At 47.6% G+C, this 23571-nt stretch overlaps 1 protein-coding gene across 6 annotated transcripts in view; it reads right to left on the bottom strand.

Moving 5' to 3' along the window:
• efcab7 (EF-hand calcium binding domain 7) overlaps positions 1–23571 on the bottom strand; it is a 150731-nt gene that overhangs the window by 49163 nt on the left and 77997 nt on the right. For all 6 annotated transcript variants that reach the window (XM_038794488.1, XM_038794490.1, XM_038794487.1 and 3 more), the window contains 2 exons: positions 14449–14603; positions 13328–13461 (listed from right to left, as the gene is read on the bottom strand). In XM_038794488.1, coding sequence (XP_038650416.1) covers positions 13328–13461; positions 14449–14603 — 289 coding nt within the window. The remainder of the gene's footprint in view (positions 1–13327; positions 13462–14448; positions 14604–23571) is intronic.

A 23571-nucleotide genomic window follows, 5' to 3' on the forward strand; every position in this document is an offset into this window, starting at 1 on the left:
TCGTGATTTTTTTCAAAGGATGCAGCGAGAACTTAAATTGTCAGCTGAAGTAACATTGAATGGCAAAGGAAGCGAGATCATGAGGACCAAGCAGGCTCACTTGTCGCATTAAAGATAAGCAATAATGGGTGTTGCGAAGGTCAGTCAGTGTGGGTCGCGAAGGTCAGCCGGCATGCGAAGGTTGGCCGACATGGGTTGTAAAGGTCGGCCGGTGTAGGTCGCGAAGGTCGGCCAGTGTGGGTTGCAAAGTTGGCCAGTTGGTAAAAGTGGGTCCCAGGAAAAAAATGTTTGAGAAACACTGACCTAGGAGGGTAATGGCAGCCGAAGCATGGAAACACCACAATCTGCAAGTTCCCCTTCAAACACACATCATCCTAACTTGTAAGTATATTGCCGATCCTTGCTGTCATTGGGTTAATATACCTACAGGTGAATTTCCAACCTCTGACCTGCTCTTGTAGCCACAGTGCTTATGTAGCTGGACCAGTTAAGCTTCTAGTCAATGGAATCCACCCAGGACGGTAATGGTGGGGGTTCAGTAATGGTAAAGTTATGGAACGTCATGAGGAGATGGTTAAATTCTCTCCTGTTGAAGATGATCATTGCCTGGCACTTGTATTGTATATATGTTACATGCCACTTATAACCTCAAGCCTGAATAGTATGCACATCTTGCTGAATATGGACACAGCCTGCTTCATTATCAAAGAAGTTAAGAATGGAACTGAGGATTTTATTATGATAAAGCAAAGACAACATTTGGACATTAATTTTAATGATACTGAATTGGATGAGATTTAATTGCTTTTATAAATAGTTTATTTAAGTTAGTTTGAAAATCAATGAGAATTAGTCTGCTAAACATTTTTTGGAAAGGCAGTTCTCCCCTTTAAGTAAAAAGGAAAAGAAATACTGCTTAACATTCAGTGTAACCTCTCTACTGAACATGGATGCAAAGATATTAGTGAAGGCGCTGGCGTTGAGTTAGAGGAATGCCTTCCGAAGGTGGTTGGGGAGGATCAAACAGGATTCATGAAGGGCTCGTTGAATGTGCGGAAGCTGCTGAATGTGGTGCTTTCTCTGGCAGAAGGAAGAGAGCTGGAAGTGGTGGTGGCATTAGATACGGAGAAGGAGTTTGACTGATTAGAGTGGAGCTATCTGTTTGTGGTGCTGGATAAATTTGGGATTGGGCCGAACAAAGAACAATACAGCACGGGAATAGGCCCTTCCTTCGGCCCTCCAAGCCTGTACCGGTCATGATACTACCCTTAGCCAAAACCCTCAGCATTTCCTAGTGCCTTACCCCTCCATACCATTCTATCCATGTGTTTGTCCAAGATGCCTTTTGAACACCGTTAATGTATCTGCTTTCACAACCTCCCCTAGCAGCGCATTCCAGGCACTTACCACCCTCTGTGCAAAAAAACTTGCCCTGCACATCTCCTCTGAATTTTGCCCCATGGACCATAAACCTATGTCCCCTAGTGACTGATCCCTCCACCCTGGGAAAGAGTGCCTGCCCACCCGCTCTATCCAAGCCTCTCATAATCTTGTAGACCGCTATCAGGTCACTCCTCAACCTCCGTCATTCTAATGAAAACAGTCCGAGTCTATTCAGCCTCTCCGAATAGCTAACACCCTCCAGACCAAGCAACGTCCTGGTAAACCTGCTCTGCACCCCCTCTAAAGCCTCCGCATCCTTCTGGTTGTGTGGCGACCAGAATTATGCACAATATTCCAAGTGCGGCCGTACCAAGGTTCTGTACAACTATAGCATGACTTGCCAATATTATACTCGATGCCCCATCTAATGAAGGCAAGCATTCCACATGCTTTCTTGACTACCTTGTCTACTTGTGTTACCACTTTCAAAGATCTGTGGACCTATATTCCCAGATCTCTCTGACTTTCTAGATTCCTAAGCGTTTTGCCATTTACTGATATTTCCCCTCTATGCTAGACCTACCTAAATGCATTACCTCACATTTGTCCAGATTAAACTCCATTTGCATTTCACTGCCCAAGTATACAACCTATCTATGACTTGCTGTATCCTCTGACAATCCTCAACACTATCTAATAATAACAATCTTTATTATTTTCACAAATAGGCTTACATTAACACTCTAATGAAGTTACTGTGAAAATTCCCTAGTTTCCTGTTCGGCCACTCCACCAACCTTGATGCCATCCGTGAACTTACTAATCAGACAAACAACAGAGTCCTCAGCACTGATCCCTGTGGAACACCACTAGTCACAACCTTCCATTCAGAAAAACACCCATCTACTGCTACCCTTTGCCTTCTGTGAATGAGCCAGTTCTGTATCCATCTTACCACCTCACTTCTGATCCCTTGTGACTTGACCTTTTGGACCAGTCTGCCATGAGGCATCTTGTCAAAGGCTTTACTAAAGTCCATGTAAACAACATCCACTGCCCTTCCCCTCTTCAATCACCTTTGTCACCTCCTCAAAAAACTTGATCAAAAACACCACTAGCACTGGGAGAGATCATGGACAGCATTAGCTCCATGCAGACAGGGGAAGGCGCCGGGACCGGATGGATTCCCGGCGGACTTCTACAAAAAATTTGCGACAGCGCTGGCCCCGCACCTGCGGGAGATGTTCACAGACTCGCTAGCTAGGGGCACACTGCCACCCACGTTAGCACAAACCTCAATCTCGCTGATACCTAAGAAAGACAAAGACCCAACGGAATGTGGGTCATACAGACCCATATCTCTGCTGAACGCAGACGCCAAAATACTGGCCAAAATCCTAGCCAAAAGGCTAGAAGACTGTGGGCGAAATTCTCCCCCCCCCACGACGGGTGGGAGAATAGCGGGAGGGCCTTCCCGACTTTTTTGACGCCCTCCCGCTATTCTCCCCCCCCCCGCCGAAATCCCGACACGAATCGCTGCCGCCGTTTTTTTTACGGCCGCAGCGATTCACAGCTGTTAGAAGGGCCGAAGTCCCAGCCCTTTACGACCTTTTTACGAACGGCAAACACACCTGGTCCTGCCATTCGTAAAAACGTCGTGACCACCTGGAAAAAAATAACCATGGCACCGATTGGCACGGCAGTACCACGGCCGTGCCAAGGGTGCCATGGGCCCGCGATCGGTGCCCACCGATCGCGGGCAGCGGGCCCGATGCCCGCGCACTATTTGTCCTTCCGCCGCCCCGCAGTATCAATACGCGGGGCGGCTGAGGGGCAACCCGGACCGCGCATGCGCGGGTTTCGCGCAAAAACGCGATGACGTCACCCGCGCATGCGCGGGTGGAGTCTTCCCACCTGCGCATGCGCGGCTGACGTCATATGACGCGTCAGCCGGCGCTAAGTCCGACAAGCGGGCTTAACGATTTTCGTTAAGCCCGACTTGTCGGGGCCTCCGACGTCGGGCTGCTAGCCCCGACGGGGGACCAGAATCGGTCCCCCGTCGGGAAGGGGCGCGATGCCGTAAAACCCGCCCGGGTTTTACGGCAGTTTGACGATTTCTCCCGTTTTGGGAGAATTTCGCCCTGTGTACCTGAGGTGGTCACAGAGGACCAGACGGGCTTCGTCAAAGGTAGACAGCTTACCGCGAACATCAGGCGCCTGCTGAACGTGATAATGACCCCCTCCGGGGAGAGAACACAAGAGGTGATCGTCTCCCTGGACGCAGAAAAGGCCTTCGACAGAGTCGAATGGAAATACCTCATAGAGGTACTGGAGCGGTTCGGGCTTCGAACAGGGTTCACCGCTTGGATAAAGCTCCTATACAACGCTCCCATGGCGAGTGTACGGACCAATGATACCAACTCGCAATACTTCCAGCTGCACAGGGGCACCAGACAAGGATGCCCACTGTCCCCGCTGCTGTTCGCACTAGCAATCGAACCGCTAGCAATCGCGCTCAGGGCAGAAAAAAATTGGAGGGGGATCCGATGGGGAGGTAGAGAGCACAGAGTCTCACTCTATGCGGATGATCTGCTCCTCTATATCTCGGACCCACAGAGCAGCATGGACGGAATCATCGCGCTCCTGAAAGAGTTTGGAGCCTTCTCGGGCTACAAACTCAACATGAGCAAAAGTGAGATCTTCCCAGTACACCCGCAACCGCAAGGGGGGGGGGCAGCACTAAAGGGGCTGCCGTTCAAACAAGCCCGACACAAATTCCGCTACCTGGGGATCCAAATAGCCCATGACTGGAAAGGGATCCACAAATGGAACCTCACCAGCCTGACGGAGGAAGTTAAAAAGGACCTGCAAAGATGGAACACACTCCCACTCTCCCTCACGGGGAGAGTCCAGACGATCAAAATGAACGTACTGCCCAGGTTCCTTTTCCTGTTTAGATCCATTCCGATCTACATCCCCAAGGCCTTTTTCAAAGCGCTGGACAAACTTATCATGGCGTTCGTATGGGGGGGGGGGGGGGGGGGGGGGGGGGGGGGGGGGGGGGTAGAAATGCTAGGATCCCAAAGAAGGTCCTACAAAAAACAAAATCCAGGCGGGGGCTAGCCCTCCCGAATCTACAATTCTACCACTGGGCTGCAACAGCCGAGCAAGTAAGGGGATGGATCCAGGAGCCGAGTGGGTGCGTGCGGAGGAGGCCTCCTGCATGGGGACCTCCCTCCGGGCCCTCGTTACGGCAGCACTCCCATCCCCACCCAAAAAACACTCCAGCAGCCCAGTGGTGACAGCCACCCTCCAATCCTGGAACCAACTGCGGCAGCAATTTGGCCTGACCAAAATGTCGGACAAGGCTCCCATATGCAACAACCATAGGTTCACACCAGCACTGACTGACGCCACCTTCAAAAGGTGGAGGCAGGACGGGGGGACACTGACAGTCAGGGACCTATACACGGACGACAGGATCGCAACACTGGACGAACTGACAGAGAAATTTCAGCTAGCTGGGGGGAACGAGCTACGGTACCTGCAGCTCAAAAACTTCCTACGAAAGGAGACAAGGACGTACCCACAACCGCCACGACAGACACTACTGGAAGACCTACTGGACGCAAGTATCCTAGAAAAAGGGAACTGTAGCGACATGTATGACCGACTGGTAGAAAGGGACGACACCGTACTGGACGCAACAAGAAGGAAATGGGAGGACGACCTGGGGATGGAGATAGGGTGGGGACTCTGGAGCGAAGCACTGCATAGGGTCAACTCCACCTCCACGTGCGCAAGGCTCAGCCTGACGCAACTAAAAGTGATACATAGAGCCCACTTAACGAGAAACCGTATGAGTAGGTTCTTCCCGGAGGTGGAGGACAGATGTGAACGGTGCCAAAGAGGCCCGGCCAACCACGCCCACATGTTCTGGTCTTGCCCCAGACTTGTGGAGTACTGGACAGCCTTCTTCGAGGCTATGTCCAAAGTGGTAGGGGTGAGGGTGGAGCCATGCCCGACTGTGGCGGTCTTCGGGGTTTCAGACCAGCCAGCTCTATTCCTGGGGAGGAGGGCGGACGCCCTTGCCTTTGCCTCCCTGATCGCCCGCCGTAGAATCCTGTTTGGCTGGCGGTCAGCAGCACCGCGCAGAGCTGCAGACTGGCTGTCCGACCTCTCGGAATCTCTCCAAATGGAGAAAATCAAATTTGCCATCTGAGGTGCGGACGACGGCTTCCACAGAACGTGGGAGCCATTCATGCAATTGTTCCGGGACCTGTCTGTGGCCAACGAACAAGAGGAAGAATAGTCGGGCGGCCAAGAATCAGGGGAAAATGGATGGGAATCGGGGGAAGGTTGCCGGGGGGGGGCTACGGGTTCGTTATGCGGGTTTGATGGCTAGCTAAGGCCCAAAACCAAACTGTAAATATATGCCAATAAACATGTGCCTCGGCCATATTGGGGAATGTAAAATATGTATGCCGGCTAAAGGGGGAGGCCACAGTTATTATTACGAAGATGCTTACCTGTAAATATATATGTTAATTTTTGCGTGTTCTTTTTTTTTTCTCTCTCTCTAACAATTTGTAATTTGTTCAATATAAAACATGAAAACTGAATAAAAAACATTTATAAAAAAAAAACTTGATCAAGTTACTGAGGCACGACGTCCCCTTCACAAAACCATGCTGTCTATTGCTGATGAGTCCATATGTTTCCAAATGGGCATAAATCCTGTATTGAGAATTCTCTTCAATAATTTACCTACTACCGACGTAAAGCTCACTGGCCTATAATTTTCTGGATTATCCCTGCTACCTGTCAAAACCGCAGTACATCAGCTATTCTGCAGTCCTCTGGGGCTCACCTGTAGCCAATGAGGATATAAAGATGTCAGTCGAGGCTCCAGCAATTTCCTCCATTGCTTCTCACAGTATTCTGGGGTAAATCCCATCAGGCCCAAGAGACCTATTGACCTTAACTTTGTGGCATGGGGGAAATTGTTGTACCAGGATCCCACAGCACGTGTACGGACGAACAATATGAATTCGGGATACTTTCCACTATTTCGGGAAACGAGGCAGGGATGCCCATGGCCCCCCCTTCTTTTCACTCTGGCGATTGAGCCCTTGGCCATTCGCCAAGGGGTTCGGACTTAAGGAAGTGGATAGTGAGGAGGGGGTGGTGGAGCATAGGGTGTCTCGGTGCACGGAGGATCTGCTGTTGTACATCTCAGGCCTGAGCTCGGCGGTGAGCGATATAATGGGGTTTGCTAAGGACATTTGGGACGTTTTCGGGGTACAAGTTGAATGAAAATGAAATGAAATTAAATGAAAATCGCTTATTGTCACGAGTAGGCTTCAAATGAAGTTACTGTGAAAAGCCCCTAGTCGCCACATTCCGGCGCCTGTTCGAGGAGGCTGTTACGGGAATCGAACCGTGCTGCTGGCCTGCTTGGTCTGCTTTCAAAGCCAGCGATTTAGCCCTGTGAATATTTTGTGGTGTCCTCTCCAGGGACCGGGTAGCAACAACTCATTTCAGGTATTTGGGGGTGCAGGTGGCACAGGTCTGAGCACGGCTTTGTAAGCTCAATTTCACAAGCCTGGTGGGGAGTGTGAAGGAGGACTTGTTACAATGGGATAACCTCCCTTTGCTGGCAGGCCAGGTGCAGGCAGTGAAGATGAACATTCTGCCATGGTTCTTGTTTCTATTTCAGTGTCTGCTGGTCTTTTTATCAAAGTCATTTTTAGGGGGTAGGCAGGCTGGTCTCGTCTTCTGTCTGGGCAGGACAGGTGGCTAGGATAAGGAAAGCACTGCTCCAAATGGGGTGGCAGTTAGGGGGGTTGCCCTTCCGAACTTGTTACACTGTTACTGGGCAGGGAATGCGGTAAAGGTGCGGGGCTGGAGTAGGAAGATGGAGGCTTTATGGGTGCGGATGGAGGCGGGTCCCTGTAAAGGGTTGGGATTGGGGGTGCTGGCAACAGCGCCGCTAACATTTGGCCCATGGAAGTACTTAGGTAGTCCTGTGGTGGTAGCCATGCTGAAGATTTGGAGGCAATTCTGACAGCACTTTTAAAGTAGAGGGCAGGCTCAAGGGTGATGCTGACAAGAAGAATGCTGACATGGGTTTGAGTTGGGGAGGATGGATGTGAGGTTCCAGGGATGGGGTGGAGAGAGAGGAGAAGGTGATGAAGTATTTGTTTTTGGAGGCGTGGTTTGCAAGCTTGGAGGAGTTGGGGGTGAGGTTTGTGCTCCAGCTTGAGGAGGGCTTCAAATATATGCTGGTGCGGAACTTCGAAAAAAAGGTCTTCCTGAACTTTCCGGTGGCACTGTCCTCTTCGTTGCTGGAGGAGGTACTGTCAGTGTTGGGGCTGGAAGATGCTGTCATTTTAACGGTGGGATCAAGGAGGATAAGGATAAGGTGCCCATGGAAGGGATTAAGGCCAAGTGGGAGGAGGAGCTGATGACGGCATTGGAGGAGGGATTATGTTGGGAATTGCTGTGTGTAACGCCTCAACCTTGTCGCGAGGCTGGACTTGATTCAATTAAAAGTGGTGCACAGGTCACACTTAACGAAGGCGAGGATGAGCCAGTTGTTTGACGGGGTGGAGGATAGCTGCAAGCAGTGTGGAAGGGGCTTGCTAATCATGTTTGCATGTTCTGGTCCTGCGTGAAGTTGAATACATTTTGGGGGTCATTTTCCAGCACCATGTCAGAGGTTCTGCACGTGGATTTGGAGCCTGGTCCCCTGGAGACCATATTTGGAGTGTCAGATCTGTCGGGGTTGCAGACGGGTGCAGGGGCGGATGTCTTAACATTTGCCTTGTTGATCACTCGCAGGCAGGTCCTGTTGGGGTGGAGGCCAGCTTATCCCACCTGTGCCTCGGTGTGGCTGGGGATCTCATGGAGTTCCTGTATTTGGAGAAGATGAAATCTGCTCTGAGAGGGGCTGATGAGGGGTTGCACAGAGATGGGGTTTGTTTATCTTACACTTTGGGCATCTGGTTGCCATCAAGGGGTGGGGGTGAACGGTGGTGTTGGGGTTGTGCTTATATTAAAAATGTTGAAAATTTTAATTAAAATATATATTTTTTTAAATTTCAGTGTAATCCTTGATCAGAATTGATGAAAGGATACATCTGTTTTTTTAAGATGCTGACTATGCACAATTCAAGGATTTTCTCTTGTTATCACTGTTGTTTTAGTTGGTTGCAATGAGTATGAAGGGGCTGGTTTAGCTCACTCAGCTAAATCGCTGGCTTTTAAAGAAGACCAAGCAGGCCAGCAGCACGGTTCGATTCCCGTACCAGCCTCCCCGGACAGGCGCCGGAATGTGGCGACTAGGGGCTTTTCACAGTAACTTCATTGAAGCCTACTCGTGACAATAAGCGATTTTCATTCATTTCATACAAGTTTTACTATTTTCAATATTAGAAATACATTTTCCAAGATGCCTAATTCAAAATAAAGTGACTAAAATTATCTTCGGACCCAAAACAAATAGACCTGATTTAGAACGATAAAGTCTAAAGAACTTGGGATGTTTAAGAGGTATACAAGAGTTAATTGAAGGAAATGTAATTGCCGAATATTTAAATTAAATGACCAGCGTAACCATGGGGACACAAGTTTAAACAAATAAAAGAAAAATCCAGGATTGATGTCAAGAAATTGTTCTTCACATAAAGAATGAAGAACATACATAACAGATTCCAAGAAAAAAGTCATGGAAGCAAAAACCCAGGACATTTTAAGCAATAATTGGAAGCTGAAATGGGTATGACTGGATGAATGATTGAAGATAGAGTGAACAACCCTCCACATCTTTAATTACCTTGTTTACTGAGGTTTATTTTAGGTTCCAAATTTCCATTGTTTACCTGTTTACTTCTTTAAGTGATTTACCATTATTATTGGTACATTGGGCCACTTGAAAGATAAGAAATTCATTTGCACTGTGCAGAAAAGGTGAATAATTTCTCCGTTATGCTGTTCTCTCCTCCAGCTTTACATTGGACAATGTATATGCAGCAATAGATTATGGGTGAGGAGAGTGATTTGTTACATCTCAGATACTTGCATTTTCACTGCCTTCAAGATTTTTAATGCAAAGTACTCAGCCATCAAATCACATTATTCACGGTAGATGTAGAAATCTGCCATGATTTGTCTAGGGATGTCATACCACATTAAATCACTTACCCTAAACATAGACTATAGCAATTGCTAGTGCCCGAAATCCCTTCTACCTGATAGCAGATTTGTCACTCTCCTTGGAGATGTCTTGGGAGTCACTAAGAAAGGGCATTTACCTTAATGCAGTATGTTGGAATTAATGAAATAATATTTATCAAGCTGCCCAGGAAACTCATCATTCAAGGGGATATTCTCACACCATTACAGCTTCACACCCATTCTATTATAATTGTAGCGATGCAGAGTGAAGTTAAAAAAAAGTTCTCAGGCAAACCAATGGGCATCATTTAAAAGTTTTCCAATGATAAAGCGGCAATTGCCTCATGCATTCTTAGATCTCCAATTTGCCTGGCCAGATAACAATGTTAATCCAATATCTCAGCAAGAGTTTATAGCCTCATGTCACTCTAAGCAGGCACTAGTCATAGGGTGATCTAAACCATAGGGTGATCTAAATTTAAGTTATTTGTTAGTTACAGTCGTATTTGAAGAAAGTTTTAGAAATTCATAGTAATTGTTAATATCAAAGAAATCCAACAGTTGCTACAATGTGTGCAGCACTGCCGCAGAGACCTTACCTTGCAGACCAAGCTGCAGAAATTACTACTTCATGCATTAAAGATAACCTTTGAGAAAATACTTCTAAAAATCGTTGTTGTCTCGTTCCAATTTACTACAGTTGTGTGCAGCTCTCAGGAACATCCCTCATCCTTTGAATTGACTAAATTCTGTGTCTGTTCAAATACCATAAATATTTACTGCAGTAAATATGTAGCTAAATACATTCTTCAAAATTTCCAGAAATTATTTTGGAGGTATAATAGATGAAAAATTATCCAGCCACGAAAATAAATGTAAGTGTTTAATGTGGTAAAGGGGCAGTATCTTGTACTGAATTTGAATGTTATATATGGAAGATGTATAAATGTTTACTGATGTCTCTAAGCCCTCAAAATATGCAGCTCACTTCAGTGCACATGCACAGCCGCTCATTTGGCCTATCTCTCTCCTCTGGTCTGCCCAGGCCATATTTAAAGTGCCTTCTCTTGATGTTGTGCTGAAAGCATTCATTTTTAGGTAAACTCGACTTCCTGGTCCTTCTTCTTCCTTTTAAAATAAAATTTAGAGTACTCAATTTTTTTTTCCAATTAAGAGATAATTTAGTGTGGCCAATCCTCCTAACCTGCACATCTTTGGATTGTGGGGGTGAAATGGGGAAGAAACCATGCAGACACAGAGGGCGAAATTCTCCCAAAACGGGAGAAATCGTCAAACTGCCGTAAAACCCGGGCGGGTTTTACGGCATCGCGCCCCTTCCCGACGGGGGACCGATTCTGGTCCCCCGTCGGGGCTAGCAGCCCGACGTCGGAGGCTCCGACAAGTCGGGCTTAACGAAAATCGTTAAGCCCGCTTGTCGGACTTAGCGCCGGCTGACGCGTCATATGACGTCAGCCGCGCATGCGCAGGTGGGAAGACTCCACACGCGCATGCGCGGGTGACGTCATCGCGTTTTTGCGCGAAACCCGCGCATGCGCGGTCCGGGTTGCCCCTCAGCCGCCCCGCGTATTGATACTGCGGGGCGGCGGAAGGACAAATAGTGCGCGGGCATCGGGCCCGCTGCCCGCGATCGGTGGGCACCGATCGCGGGCCCATGGCACCCTTGGCACGGCCGTGGTACTGCCGTGCCAATCGGTGCCATGGTTATTTTTTTCCAGGTGGTCACGACGTTTTTACGAACGGCAGGACCAGGTGTGTTTGCCGTTCGTAAAAAAGTCGTAAAGGGCTGGGACTTCGGCCCTTCTAACAGCTGTGAATCGCTGCCGGCCGTAAAAAAACGGCAGCAGCGATTCGTGTCGGGATTTCGGCGGGGGGGGGGGGGGAGAATAGCGGGAGGGCGTCAAAAAAGTCGGGAAGGCCCTCCCGCTGGGCGAAATTCTCCCAAAACGGGAGAAATCATCAAACTGCCGTAAAACCCGGGCGGGTTTTACGGCATCGCGCCCCTTCCCGACGGGGGACCGATTCTGGTCCCCCGTCGGGGCTAGCAGCCCGACGTCGGAGGCTCCGACAAGTCGGGCTTAACGAAAATCGTTAAGCCCGCTTGTCGGACTTAGCGCCGGCTGACGCGTCATATGACGTCAGCCGCGCATGCGCAGGTGGGAAGACTCCACCCGCGCATGCGCGGGTGACGCCATCGCGTTTTTGCGCGAAACCCGCGCATGCGCGGTCCGGGTTGCCCCTCAGCCGCCCCGCGTATTGATACTGCGGGGCGGCGGAAGGACAAATAGTGCGCGGGCATCGGGCCCGCTGCCCGCGATCGGTGGGCACCGATCGCGGGCCCATGGCACCCTTTGCACGGCCGTGGTACTGCCGTGCCAATCGGTGCCATGGTTATTTTTTTCCAGGTGGTCACGACGTTTTTACGAACGGCAGGACCAGGTGTGTTTGCCGTTCGTAAAAAAGTCGTAAAGGGCTGGGACTTCGGCCCTTCTAACAGCTGTGAATCGCTGCCGGCCGTAAAAAAAACGGCGGCAGCGATTCGTGTCGGGATTTCGGCGGGGGGGGGGGAGAATAGCGGGAGGGCGTCAAAAAAGTCGGGAAGGCCCTCCCGCTATTCTCCCACCCGTCGTGGGGGGGGGAGAATTTTGCCCGCTATTCTCCCACCCGTCGTGGGGGGGGGAGAATTTCGCCCAGAGAATCCTTCCTCTTCCTAACCATCATGCAGTGAATTGATGCTTTGATGATTTTGACTGACTAATGTAACACCCATACTTTTCTATGAAATACAGTTTTAATGCAATTCCAAAATGAGTTCACATTTATATTTTCTGGAGAACACAAAATACAAGAATCTTTATGAGAAAGAAAAGATCATTTTGACCCCACAAGCCCATCTCTTTGAGAGTTATCCTCTCCATTACCTCATTATATCTCTCAATCTTTTCTCTTTTCAAAAACAAATCTAGTTATCTCTTACGCCAACTACTTCAATAATCTTTTCCTGTAAATTTATCTCAAAATTCTACTACCCTCAAAGTGAAAATATTCTGCGTGATTTTCCCTGTTGCTTCGCACATCAGATTTGTTTCTGGAACTTCTGTTCTCAGGTATTCAAACCCATCAACGGGCAGCACAGGAGCACAAGTGGATAGCACTGTGGCTTCACAGTGCCAGAGTCCCAGGTTCAATTCCCCGCTGGGTCACTGTCTGTGTGTGGAGTCTGCACATTCTCCCCGTGTCTGCGTGGGTTTCCTCCGGGTGCTCCGGTTTTCTCCCACAGTCCAAAGATGTGCAGGTTAAGTAGATTGGCCATGATAAATTGCCGTTAGTGACCAAAAAAGGTTAGATGGGGTTATTGGGTTATGGGGATAGGGTGGAAGTGAGGCCTTAAGTGGGTTGGTGCAGACTCAATGGGCCGAATAGACTCCTTCTGCACTGTATGTTCTATGTTAACACTGAATGACTTGCACAAGTCAATCATCAATATAATCTCAGATGGGCAGCACAGTGGCTCAATGGTTAGCACTGCTGCTTCACGACGCCGAACACCCGGGTTCGATCCCAGCCCCAGGTCACTGTCCGTGTGGAGTTTGTACATTCTCCCGTGTCTGCGTTGGTCTCACCCCCACAACCCAAAGATGTGTAGGGTAGGTGGACTACCCCTTAATTGGAAATTTTTTAAAAAATATATAATCTCAGATGTTTGTTTTCAAAAAACATGGCAATTACTAAAGGCTAAATTCCTTACCCCGGCACACAGCCCAGGCCTCACTGTCGCATTTCTCTCCACTGGTCCTCAACTCAAAGAAATTATACTCTTCAAAGCTCAGTAGCCCATTGCCATTTAAATCGATTACTTCAAAGATGTCAGACAGAGCAGCCCTATTAAAATGAAAAGAAATCTGAGTGGACAGGTTGGATCATCAGAATACAGAAAATATATAAGCTATCTGCTTATATCTTTTAGTTAAAAAATGGAATATGTTGGAAAAAACATACTATCAGCATACACAGTTTAAAAATAATTTATTTTTCTCCTTACCTATGGTAAGTCAGAAGAAATAGAATGGATACAGATGTGTTTACTGCAACAGTCCGAGAGAATTGCAGTACATGTCAGGAGCAAGTTAGATCATATATCATAGAATCTCTGCAGTGCTGAAAGAGGCCTTTTGGCCTATTGAGTCTGCAGTGACCTCCAAAAAAGCACTCTATCTCAGCCCACTCCCCCATCCACCCCACTCTATCCCCACAACCTAATCGGCAACATCCCTGGACACTAAGGGGCAATTCAGCATGGCCAATCCACCTAACTTGCACATCTTTGGCACCCGGAGGAAACCGATGCAGACACAGGGAGAGCGTGCAAACTCCACACAGTCACCCAAGGACGAAATTAAACCTGGGTCCCTGGCACTGTGAGGCAGCAATGCTAACCACTGTGCCACCGTGCCACCCTTGAAGTTAAAAATACCAAACATTATTGCAGTATTATCCACCAATTTGAATGTGTATACACAAATACACACAAACTACACTTCTTTCCCATTTAAAAAAATTATTAGGCTCTTTATGAAAACAGTTGGTACATTTGAACTCTTTTCCTCATCCTGCTCTTCTTCCCTCAACGCTGCATTCTTGGACACCTTTTGACATGCCCTTCCAAGTACCATAAATGGTCTTCTCCAGCAAGCGTATGGGATTCTGATGAGGAGTTATACCAAACTGTAAACCTACTTTCACATCGTACGCTGAGTGGTCTGCTGTACATTTGCATTGTTTCTCAGATTTTGAGCACTGGCAACTTTTCTGCCACAAGATAGATCCAAATCGCAGTTTGAAGTTTCTGCTTATTAAAATAAAACTCACCTGAATTCCTTGCTGAGTGTGAGGCTTCCATTTTCCCTGTGTACCAACTTTGCCTCTCGTGTCACTGATTTCCTCCTTTTCCTTAGTCTGCAGCCAGTGGTAAAAGGGAGGAGCTGATAAACTCCAGAACGAAGCTCTCCCTTCCACCCAAACATCTGTTGTATGAAGGTTGACAGACATTAAAAAGTTTAATTCAGTCTTCTGGACAGCATTTGATCCAATGTTGCTTTACTTTGCTGATTTTTTTAAACACAAAGATTTGGTACCAGGTAGAACAGTGTTCTCACACCCATGGGATCTGGCATTCAAATCCAGCCTTGTTTGATGGGATCAATGCCTTTTGTCTAAGCCTGATGTAAAGGTCCGAACTGATACGAACTTGATCTCAATTCATTCAGAATCCAAATCAACAGAAGTACAAATTCCAAGCTCATGGGAAATTTCATTGGGAAAGCTGACTGCTATGTGACAGTTAGAAATTAAGGTTGAGCTATGGCAAACCATTGATTTTGCAAAATAAATATTACCAAATGCTTCATCTGCGTGTTCAAGGAAATGCGAGTCTCACCTCCCTTTTGTATACGTCTGAGCCCTTTCTCTCATAAACCATTCTCCTGCCTGTCAAAAATACCTCTCACACCATCATTTTGGAGCTTGCACAAAGGCTGTCTGAAACCATTATCTTGCATCCCAATGAGTTCTGAACTGGGGAGATAGAGGTTAGAAATTCAAACTCCTGCTGTCCAGAAACCAGAATTGTCAGCTGCAACTAGTTAATTAAATAACTGGCTTAAACAGGTTTTCAGAGGCTAGATTCAGAGTATTGAAACAGGCCATCCTACAGTGTTTACTTTGTCTGACTGGAGTGTTGCTTTGGGCTGCAGAAGAGTGCTTAAGTTGGAGTTTGGTAATGGATGGAGTTCGGTGAGGAAGGAGCAAGGTGCACTTTTCCTTTTCTACCTTTCCTCAGAAAGATGAGCAGAGGGGCCTTGGTAAGTAGGATCTGTAGGCTGTGGAGCTGATTGGGATAAAAGAGTGCAAGGAAAGCGGCGGAGACACAGGGTAAAAGAGCGTGAGGAGAATTAAAACAGTAGGGAAAGGCTTCAAAGTGGCGTCACAGGTAATTGGTAAGCTGATTGACTGGTAAAGAATCTACATTTGGGGACTAATATTAAATTTAGAAAATCATATTATAATTAAGGGACTATCTGAGAATAATAGATTAAATATAAAAAAACCTAATTAACTAAACTAGAGATGGAAATGCAGGCGATGTGCTGTAGCTGCAGCATGTAGGAACTGGTGAATCCCATTGCGAGCCATGGTGACCATATCTGCAGAAAGTGTTTGCAGCTCAAGGAACTTCGGATCAGAGTTGATGAGCTGGAATTCGAGCTTTGGACACTACGGCACATCAGGGAGGGGAAGAGTTACCTTGACACTGTGTTTCAGATAGCCACACCCCGTAGGTCAAGTACTTCAAACTTGGCCAGTTGTCAGGGACAGAATTGTGTGACTGCCAGTGAGCTGAATTTAGCATTGGAGGAGACTCAGCTCTTGACCTTGTCCAACAGGTACAAGGTTCTTGCTCCCTTGTCAACGAGGTAAAAGACTATAGGAAGGATGGACAAACTGACCACTGCACCATGGTACAGGAGGCCAGTCAAATGCGGGAGCAAATGTGGAGTAAAAGGAAGAAACTAAATGAGCTGAAGACAATTCAAATTGGAGATTATGATATAATAGCCATTACTGAGACAGGCTGTGGTATGGGACTACAGGACAGATAGGAAAATGGCAAAGGGGGGAGGGTGGAGAGTAGTCTTACTGATTAGAAACAGAATCAATTCCTTGGTGAGAGAAGACATACAGGGGAACTAAGGAACAGTAAAGAATCTAAAACTCTAATAGAGGTTGTCCATAGACCCCCTGGTAGCAGCTCAAAGTGTTAGATTGTATAAATACAGAAATTAGACAAGAGTGTAGCAAAGGCAAAGTACTATCAATGGGGGATTTTAACTCTAGCATCGATTGGGGGAGGCATTCAAGCACCTGTCAGAAAGATAGTAAATTTCTGAAGTGTGTCAAGGATAATTTCCTACAGAATTATGTCCTGGATGCAACATGGGGGACAAACAATATTACATTTCGTAATGAGATGAATTGAATTAGTAACCTAATTGTGTGTGAATTATTTATCAAATAGTGATCATTACGTGATCGAGTTGAATGTAATCTTTGAAAATGAAAAGCACAAATCAGCTACTAGAATTTTAGATTTAGGTAAGGCCACCTTTAAGTATTTTTATTGGCATTTCGTTATTTACATTAGTGGTTATGGAACATGTTGGGAAAACATGGTAATACAATAGCGGAGAGAAACATAACAACAAACTAACCATAAATAACAGAGAATTGAAAAACACATGAAATTAGCTAGTAGCTTAACATGCAAAGAGTGAACTGTGGTCTATTTACATTGCCTCGATTGGTTATGGTGCAGGAGTAGGCAGATGGCTTTATTCTCTTAGCCCCCTTTCATTTTTCAGGGTTTCCTGGTCAATCTACCATTTACATGTTGTCCTAGTCTTTCATGTGCAGGTGCCTGCACCCTCACTGTATAAGGCCTATTTCCCGTTTTCCCCTCTATGGTGTGGTGCTCCCTCTCTCCCCCTTCTCTAGTTGTTCCTCCTTCCACCCCTCCCTCCCCCCTGCTCCCTCCACCTCCCCCAGTCACTGTTCACAAACAGGTCGTCAAAGAGGCTGGTGCATTTTTTCCAGTCTTTCATCAGATCCCCTAATTGCAAATTTTATTTTTTCCAATTTGTTAGGTGAATTGGACAATTTGTACTCTCCCTCAGTGTACCCAAACTGAAGTCTCCCTCAGTGTACCCGAACAGGCGCCAGAGTGTGGTGACTAGGAAATTTTCACAGTAACTTCATTGCAGTGTTAATGTAAGCCTGCTTGTGACAATAATAAAGGCTCTGGGTGGGGCAGCCGATCTCCAATTGAGCAGAAGCCTCTGCTGGACCATTAGGAAGGTGATGGCCAGGGTGTCGGCCCCTCTCCCCATAAAGTGTTCTGGATGCTCCAAAACCCCGAAAATCGCCACAAACGGGCATGGCTCCATCTTCACCCCAACCACCCTGGCCGTGGCGTTAAAGTGAGATGAGAGGGAGACGGTCCATAGTAAACTGGAAGAATCTGTAGAACAGTGGAAGATGTCAAGGATGAGCCTGATACAGTTTAAGGTAGTGCACAGGGTGCATATGACTGGGGGGAGAATGAGTGGGTTCTTTCAGGGGGTAGCAGAGAGGTGTGGGCAGGGGCCAGCGAATCACACGCACATGTTTTGGGGTTGCGAAAAATTGGAAAGATTCTTGGGGGGGGGGGGGGGATGGGGATGTTCGCAGTCTTAGCCAAGATAGTGGAGGAGGTTGACCGGACCCTGTGGTGGCGATATTTGGGGTTTCACAGAAGCCAGAGGAAGGCTGATGTCATCACCTTCACCTCTCTGATTGCACGGAAGCAACTTTTACTGTCAGCATCGCCACCGGGGGTAGCGGCTTAGTTGGATGACCTATACTACTTTCTGCGGTTGAAGAAGATAAAGTATGAGTTAAGGGACTCTGCAGGGGGGGTTTGAGAAAAGGTGGGGAGTGTTTGTGACCATGTTTGAGGAGCTGTTCGTCGTTGGGGGAGGGGGGGGTGGAAAAGGGAAAAAATCTGCGTGGGGTGTTTATTTTCTCTAACCTGCTTTGATACATGTTTGTAATAAAATACATTTAAAAAATAATAACAATGGAAATGTTTAAAGAAACATTTAATGCAATCCAGAACCAGTTTATACCCCAAGCTCCACTTTACAGAAAAAAACAGCCATGGACAATAAAGAGATAAGGGACCGCGTAATACTAAAAGAAAGGGCATACAAAAAAGCAAAAAATGGCACAGGTGCGGATGAATGGGAAAGACATAAAGATCAGCAAAGGGCCACAAAGCAGCTTATAAGAGCTCCGAAAAGGGTTTATGGAAAAAAAAAACTTGCAAGGGACATCAAAATCAATAAGTAGTTTTATAGTTACATAAAGGGATAGTGGGTGGTCAGGAGCAATATTAGCCCAATAAAGACTAAAAGTGGGGATATAATGTCAATGACTATGGGGAAATGGCAGGCATGTCGAATAATTACTTTGCCTCAGTATTTACAGTATAAAAGGAGAATAGCTTGCCAGAAGTCCCGGGGACATTAACAGTGCTTTGGGGACAGGGACTAAATAATATTAATGTAAGTAAAACATCAATAATGAAGAAATTAATGGAACTAAAGGATGACAAATCCCCAGGATCTGACTGTTTCCATCAGGCGTGTTAAAGGAAGTAGGGGAGCACCTTGTAGATGTACTAACTATAATCTTTTAGAGTTCCCAAATTCAGGAATTGTCCCTTTGGATTGGAAAATTGCTCATGTCAATCTACTTGTTTAAGAAGGGTAAAAGAGGAAAAACAGGGAAATACAGACTAGTTAGCCTCACATCTGTGGTGGGGAAATTGTTGCAGTCTATAATCAAGGATAGGGTAACTGAACACCTCAATACTTTTCAGTTAATCAGGGAGAGGCAGCATGAATTTCTGACAGTAAGTCAGGCCTGACAAACCTCATTGAATTTTTTGAAGCGGTGACTAACGTAGTGGACAGGGGACTGTCTATGGATGTTTTTATATGGACTTACAGAAAGCATTTGATAAAGTCCCACATAAGAGACTGTTAACTAAGATAGAGGCCCACGGAGTTGAGGACAAATTACTGATATGGCTGGGAAACTAGTTAATTGGGAGGTGACAGAAAGGAGGAATAAATGGGTAGGAACTCAAATTGGCAAAATGTGACTAGTGGTGTCCCCCAGAGACCTGCGTTAGGGCCTCAATTGTTCACGTTATTCACTAATGACTTGGATAATGGCATAGAAAGTCAAATATCCAAATTTGCTGATGACACGAAGTCGGGTGGCATTGCAAACAGTGTAGATAACAGCATAAAATCACTAAGGGATATTGACAGATTAGGTGAATGGGCAAAACTGTGACAGATGGATTTCAAGGTAAGCAAGTGTGAGGTTATCCATTTTGGACCAAAAAATGATAGATCAGGGTATTTTCCAGATGGTATAAAGTTAGAATCAGTGGATGTCCAAAAAGGGGGTTCAAGTGCATAGATCTTTAAAATGCTACGAATCAGTGTAGAAAGTAATCAAGAAGGCTAATGGAATTCAGGGATTTATATCTAGAGGACTGGAGTATTATGACACAGCCATTATGTTGCAGCTTTACAAAACCCAGGTTAAATCCCATTTGGAGCACTGTGAGCAGATCTGGGCACCACACCTTAGGAAGGATATTTTGGTCTTGGAGGGAGTGCAACATAGGTTTCTAAGAATGATGCCAGGAATTCAGGATTAAGTTATGAGGAGAGATTTAACAAATTAGGCCTCTTTTCTCTCGAATTTAGATGGATAAGGAGTGATCTGATCTAAGTCTTCAAGATACTGACAGGAAAAGACAGGGTAGATAACGAAAAAACTGTTTCCATTGGTTGTAGATCCTAGAACTCGGGGCATAGTCAATGCTGAGTTTGAGGAAGCAACCAAACAGGAGGGCAAGGAAACAAAAGGTTTATTGATGTAGAACGAAGATTCTATGTACACTGGTCAAGGAAGGGACTACTCGCACCCAGCCCACACTCGGGCCGGGATTTTATGTCCTGATTTTCTGCCCCGCTGATGAGAGCTCTGCCCTTTAGCGGGGAAGTTCATACTCCACAGCACTCACTGGGAGTCTAATCGGCCCTGCCCTGTGAGTTTCGTATAGGTTATAACACTAACCCCCCCCTCGCAAGTCCTAAAATGCGCCGCCAAAGGAGGGCACGGAGGAGGAACCCTGTACCACTTACCCCACTGCTGCCGTTCAAGCGTAGTTGGGGCAAGAATAGAGATTGTGTAGCGGTCAGGGGACTGACATTTCCCTGTCAAATCTCTTGCGGTACCGTCCCCGGGTGGCTAGTGGTCTGGAGACCTGTCCCCTGCAACATCCAGCAGCGGCACCTCCATCTTGAAGTCTGAATCATCGGCATCAGACACCTTGGAGTAGAGATTCTTGTGAGACAGCGTCAGAAGCAATGGTGGCAGCGGCAGGGTGGCAGGGGACGCGCAGAGCCCTCCAAAACGGCATAGTTCAGTATGGAGTTTCTGCTGTGGAGGTGGTCACGGTGCCTTTTTGATTCCTGGTCCCGCACACGGACCCGATACGATACTAGCCCGGTCTACCAAACCATAGTGCCTATGACCCACCTCACGGCATCTCCAAAATTTTGCATGTGGAACATGTTGCCCGGGGCAAACTGTTGAGGTGGTGCATGCCTGCCAGGGACATACTGTAGCTGCTCCTGTCCGAGGAATATCCCGCCTGTATTGGGCAACGTGAGGCAGAGGCGAGTCTGAAGTCTACGACCCATATGAAGCTCCACCGGAGGCAGCGTGCTGTGTGGTGCAGAAGGGAAAACGTGCCACAAGGGTGTGGAGGGACCCCGTGGTCTACTTTCTCATCTCATGATTGAACGTTTGGACCGCCCACTCGGCCAAACCATTGGTGATACAGTGCAGTGCAGACGTGGCATTGGTCCACATGAAAGCCCCAAATTCAGTGCTGGTAAAAGGCATCCCATTATCAGAAACCATACTGAATGCGAGCCGAAGCTTCTCGACTGTCACCTGAGAAGTCGCCGACGGCATCTGGTGGTCGTCTGGCCACTTCTTGTGGGCATTGAGGAGGAAGAACATGGACCCCTAAAAAGGGCTGGCAAAATCGGCATGGAAGTACACTCATGGGTGAACCGGCCATACCCAGGGATGAAGTGATGCTGCTGGCATTAGTTTCTGCAGTTCCTGGCATACCCTGCAATGTCGGATGTGTCACTCGATCTCCACATGGCTATCACGCGTAACTACGGGAAAACACCTTCATTTGTGACACACCGGGGTGCCCATTGTGGATGTCAGCCAGGATGGGGCCTTACCATTTTTGTGGAACCACCACATGAAGATACCCCCAAATGAAGACACCATCTTCAATGCAGAACTCAACATTTTTTGGAATAAAAGTGGGAAGGGCGCAATGCTGGGCCCCATACACGACCATATGGCGAACCCTGGACAGCATAGTGTTGGTCTGGGTCCATGTACGTATCTGGGCACGGTATCCATGAAATGCATGGTCATGATGACCTCGTCGGTCCTAGGGGTCATCGGCAGCCTTGTCAGGAGCAGGAGCCTACTCAAAGCAACTGCGTGCATAATTTGTGTCCCTGGGTGGTGTTCCAGCACGTAATCGCACACCACCAGAATGACCCATCATTGAATCCAGGGCAACACAATGGGAGGAATGGCCCCGTCCTCCTCAAACAACCCCAGCAAAGGCTTGTGATTGATCAGCACTGCGAACAGACGCCCGTGGACGTACTGATGGAACGTTTTGATGGCAAAGACCATGGCCAAGCCTTCCTTCTTTATTTGGGTGTAATTGCACTCAGCTGTGGCATGTGTCTTTTGAGACAAAAGTGATTGGCACTCCTTGTCTTTGTTCATCCGATGGGACAATGCCGTCCCGATGCTATATGGCGAGGCGTCACACATGACCAAGAGTGGCTTTGCAGGGTCAAAGTGAGTAATCAGCTGAGAGTGAGCTGCCTCTTCACCTCCGTGAACGCCGCCTCCTGTAGCCGACCCCATGCCCACACCTGGCCCTTCTTGGCGAGACTTTGCAGGGGGGGTCAACATTGTCACCAGGCCTGGGATGAATCTGTTGTAGTAATTGATGAGCCCCAGGAACAAACGGAGTTCTGTCACCCTCTCCGGCACGGGGACCTGTCGGATGGCCCGTACCTTATCTTCGACCGGGTGACGGACATCCCGGGTCACATGGTAGCTTAGGCCACCTTGCAAGCATGAAAAATGCATTTCTCCCTACGGAGGCGAATGCTGGAGTCTGCGAAGCGGTGGAGTACCTCGTCCAGGTTATCAAAGTGGTCCTGGTCAGATATTCCAGTGATTAACAAGCCATCCAGATAAACCACTACGCGTGATAGTGTTTTCCATTACATGTTGCAAAACGGCAAAGGACAACGACACTCCAAAAGGGAGCCTGCCATATTCACACAGCCCCCGATATGTGTTTATCGTCACATATATTTTCAAGACTTCGGATCCAACACCACCTGGAGGTATGCATAGCTCATGTCGAGCTTGGTGAACCAGTGACCCCCGCTGAGCTTGGCATAAAAGTCCTTGATCCTTGGCATGGGATAACGGTTCAGCCTGGAGATCCTGTTCATGGCCGTCTTGTGTGGCCAGCCGAGCCTCTGTGACCTGCAATGACAGAAGCTGTACACCTGCCCAGAGTTTCTTGAAAGTGTCTCGACTGATAAGCAGACGGCGGCATCAGTGTCCAACTCCATTAGTCATGGGCAACCATTGACACGAACCCGAACCTTAATGGAGGTGACTTTGGGTGCTGAAACGTAGCTCAGTTGTACACAATCATCCATGGGTTCCTCCACGACAATGGCGTAGGACCGGGGGACGGGGCAGACCTAATAGGGTGACAGGTGGACGGACCATCCTGTGGATGTCACTCTTTGCGACCATGCCGACAACACATCCCACAGTACCTGGGGTCTGCCTCTGCTAGATCGGTGGAATGGTCCCGCCTGGTGGCCAGGGCCTTAAGCCGTTAGTCTTTTCTCCCAGCAAGTTCCTTCCCAGGACTGAGGACCGGGGTTGTTTGGCTATTGGGGAGCTGCTTGTCAGGAAGGGGTGTGGCTTAAATTGAGGACCATGTCCTGTAGTTCTTGCATGCCCTGTTCTGTGCTTTTCCATGACAGGGAAATTTCCACAGCCTGCCTGAGATCCTGCTGAGTTTCAGTGAGTAACTTCCACTGGATTGTTGTGTTACAGACAACGCAGACTAATTTGTCACGCAACATCTCGGTGAGCGCAGCGTCATATTAGCAGAATTCTGCGCATTTCCAGTGGCACACCAAAAGTTGTATTGACACTGTAGTACTAGAC

This window comes from Scyliorhinus canicula, chromosome 4, assembly GCF_902713615.1.
Source record: "Scyliorhinus canicula chromosome 4, sScyCan1.1, whole genome shotgun sequence".
Lineage (NCBI taxonomy): Eukaryota > Metazoa > Chordata > Chondrichthyes > Carcharhiniformes > Scyliorhinidae > Scyliorhinus > Scyliorhinus canicula.